Source organism: Raphanus sativus, chromosome 9 (assembly GCF_000801105.2).
Source record: "Raphanus sativus cultivar WK10039 chromosome 9, ASM80110v3, whole genome shotgun sequence".
NCBI classification, from domain to species: domain Eukaryota; kingdom Viridiplantae; phylum Streptophyta; class Magnoliopsida; order Brassicales; family Brassicaceae; genus Raphanus; species Raphanus sativus.
In genome coordinates, this window is record NC_079519.1 from 10,839,636 (window position 1) to 10,843,342 (window position 3,707).

A 3,707-nucleotide genomic window follows, 5' to 3' on the forward strand; every position below is an offset into this window, starting at 1 on the left:
TACCTAGCTTCTAACAATTAGTATAACTTCTGTATGTAGCAGTCCAAATATAAGAAAATGATCATCCAAATATTTTACATAAATGCAACAGTCACCCGCAGAGATGAGAGATCCCAACATATTTGATTAAGTACTAATCAGAAACAAAGTATATAAACATTAGTATATGAGAGAAGTCTACACGAATGAAACTACGAAGAAAAAGACTAATTATTTTAAAGTAAAAAGTTAACATAGACTATAAAGCTCAACTTTATCAAAAAAAAAGAAGCTCAACTTTATCATACATAAATGATTTGTTAACATAGACTATAGAGCTCAGACGAGTAATATATTACACAGAACCACAGAAAAAATACACTCTCCCATCAAAACAAATTATTACGTAACTAACATTATTTTAAAAACAATTCTAGCTAATTAAATCACATAAGCACACAAGTATTTGGTTCCTCTACAACTCTAGAATTCCCGTATGGCTGATAGTACGAATTTGCATAGGAAGAATGATACTGGTACGGGTAGTTCATATGCGTAACTGGAAAGGCAACAATTTCAGCTGGTTTAGCCGGAGCAGGTTTTGCTGGATCCGGTTTTGCCGGTTCAGGCTTTTTCTCAGGTGGTTTAACAACTTCAACCGAAACGATTTCTGCATTACACAGTTTCCTTAGCTTCATCACGAGAACTGGTGTATCAACTTCTCCAACTACTGTCATTTTCCCGGTTTTGTCATCCATTGTTATCGAAGAGACCCCTGGAGATCGAGAAACGGTCACAAACGCTTTCTTCCTGATTTTCTCATCGTGAACACTCAATTGCAACACAGCTTTCTGTAATTTTAAACTTGAGATCAGTATGGCTATAATTTTATATTTATGAAATAAATTTGACTAAATGGTTTCTATATATAACGATTAATCAAAGATCACCAAGTTAAATATAATTATTTTCAGATAAAAATATATGAAAGAAAGGGATACCTTAGCGGTCATGGCTGAAGACAACAAGCAAAAAGCTTCAGAAATTTCCGATATATTTATTAAAGTAAGAACAAGATGAGGTCTGGTTTGAGATGTTGAACCTTCTTGATGAAGATATCTATTATATAGAAATTGCGTAGGAAACTACCAGGAATCTAATATTATGACCCCACATATTTTTTTTTCTATTTCTAAATAACAAAAGCATTGCGACGCGACGACCATATACCAAAAGCATTGCGACGACCATTAAAAGAGTAACGGGGTCAATCTTTATTTAACTTACAATACTTACTTATAGCTAGTATTGTTTGGTATGTGGTTAAAAAGTAAAACAAATGTAACGACGCAACGACGAAAGCAACGGGAGAAATGCTGACTGCTCTTTTGTCCGCGTAGACGACCTGCCCTACGTTGATTTGTGATCTTGTTGACCTATTTGGTCACGTAAGAACTTGTCAGGCAAGTTCTCTAGATTTTTTTCTAGATATAAGTTATATAACATCTAAACGAACACTGGATACTGGAATCAAACTGAGAATGAAGTCACAAAGATTTTTTTAATTTTTATTTTAATGCTCTTGGATTTTAATTTCTGTTTGGTTACTTGATATTTTTCTTATTGATTTTGAGAATATATAAATCCAGGATATACTATAAAGTAAGATTATTGTTTGTTTTATTTATTTTTTATAACTGTATAGATCCTAAAATTTTTCTATTACCAAAAACTAATCTCACGAAACGTAGAATCAGATACATAACTAATCGATCAAAATAGCACGATCTCGAACCCAATATGGAAATTCCGGTTGAAACCCATTTATCACAAGTGAAGACGACTTGGTTATGTATTTTTTTACTTTGATAAAAAGTTATAATGAACTATTACATATATGATATATCTTATTAAAACAAAATCAACATATAAAAATAATTTTAGAGTTACGTGGTATATTATGAAAATGGCACTGATTTATATTATGGCTAGAGTTTTCATTAATAGTAGTTTGGTCTTTATTTAGAAAGTACATCATTTTAATACAATGCACCATTACACATTAGATTGTTCTACCATTAAATGATATAGTATTATTATTTGTATTTCTATTTTACTATACCAAATCTTAGATTTCGAAATTTTTATTTTTTGAATAATTAACTATATTCATAACTATTATCAAAATATTTATTAATAAATATTATTTCATTTTTATTTTCAGAAAATAAACGAAATTAAAATAAAAATAATAATATTTTAAATCATCTAATAGATAAAAAGAATATTTTCAATAATCAATTTAGTAAAATTTAACAGGTATTATAAATTTTTAAATTTGAGCATACTATATATTTTAAATACAACAACTTTACCTTAAACGAAGATGAACACTTCGATCACCAAAAACAAAAATCAAACTGGCATACACATAAACAAAAGTAAAATTAAATATTTTAATTTTTATTAAATTAAATTTGATAAGAGTTCGATTTAAAAACGCATGTAAAATCTAGTTATTAAAAAAAATTGGTGACATTCGAAACACCGAGAGGAAAGATCGTGAAATGGGCACTATTGGACTCTATAGAACAACATATTTAATACGATTTAAGAGTTCATTCGAGTAAAACAGTGTAACAAGCATACTTGTCTTTGTTTATATATATAGGATCCCCATTTATATATATATAAACCACATTCAAATTAAAATCGACTTATATAGCTCGTACCGTAGGTACCTCGGTTTAACCTTAAACTCGACGAATGAAGAAATAACAAATCGTCATGGAAAAAGGTCCTCACCTTGGCTTAAGACACGAATTATAAGATGGAGAATATAAAAATGGAGAAGACGAGGAGTGCTGTCCCATCAACAATGATGGCTGATTAGAGGTATGGCATGGTGGTTCAGGATGGGAGTGAAGCAATGATTTCAGGATTGAGTAGCGTGACACGCAAGAGGCGGCCCAAGGCTTGATTCACTTCTTTGTAGCTAGTCCATGGCAATGATCGGGGTTTACCAAAGGCAACCGAGGTGAAGCCCAATGACCTAACGAGTAGAGCTGTAGGGGTTACGATGATAGCCCATGGTTTAGTGACTTACGGTGAGTCTGATAAGTTTCAGTTTTTGACTGTTGACTCCTTGCGGCGAGGTTTGTCGGCAGCGGATTTTGCTCCGGTGAACAGGAGGCAGCTTCCGATGATGCTTGGCCATGCCTCGTGGGTCGTGGCTTGCTTCCTCTTCTTGTCTCAGTTGAGGCGACGTGATGGATGGACATGGGGGTTCAAGGAGGTGTCGGCAGCGATAAGGTTTCTAGCTAGATTTAGGTTTTTGTTTTGTTTCTTGGCTTTGGAGAAGTGATCATGTATTTTATACACGTCTAAGCCTTTAGAAGAAAGAAAAAAAATATTAGGCAATAGATATAGACTTGACTAAAACAAACCGGTTCAAAAGAAAACTAAGTGACTTAAGAGGGAGGGAGGAGATGGGAATATAGTTGTTTTAGAGAATGACACTCTACCCCCATGAGTACTCTATGAAATATTCAACATCACAATATTAATCACATCGTGTACGCCGGTGTGGGTGGGTTTCATATATCAATAACATTCGCGATCATTAACATCACATCTTTAGAGAAGAAAAGTTCAACCCATAATGTACTGCTCGTTGTTTTTTTGTTTTAGCCCTCCAGCATCTACCCTAGTGTTGGAATATATTTTGG

At 33.0% G+C, this 3,707-nt stretch overlaps 1 protein-coding gene across 2 annotated transcripts; it reads right to left on the reverse strand.

Annotated features, from left to right (window-relative positions):
* Positions 1-236: 236 nt before the first annotated feature.
* Positions 237-3,410, reverse strand: LOC108828745 (heavy metal-associated isoprenylated plant protein 13). 2 transcript variants are annotated; one of them, XM_018602519.2, is made up of 3 exons: positions 2,785-3,410; positions 981-1,415; positions 237-830 (listed from the first exon to the last, which is right to left on the reverse strand). In XM_018602519.2, the coding sequence occupies exons 2-3, from the start codon at positions 990-992 to the stop codon at positions 426-428; spliced, it is 417 nt and encodes a 138-aa protein (XP_018458021.1). In that variant the 5' UTR covers positions 993-1,415; positions 2,785-3,410; the 3' UTR covers positions 237-425. The 2 variants fall into 2 exon arrangements, with proteins under 2 accessions (XP_018458021.1, XP_056851389.1); XM_056995409.1 differs by lacking the exon at positions 2,785-3,410 and having other exon boundaries at positions 981-2,122.
* Between the last annotated feature and the right edge of the window lie 297 nt (positions 3,411-3,707).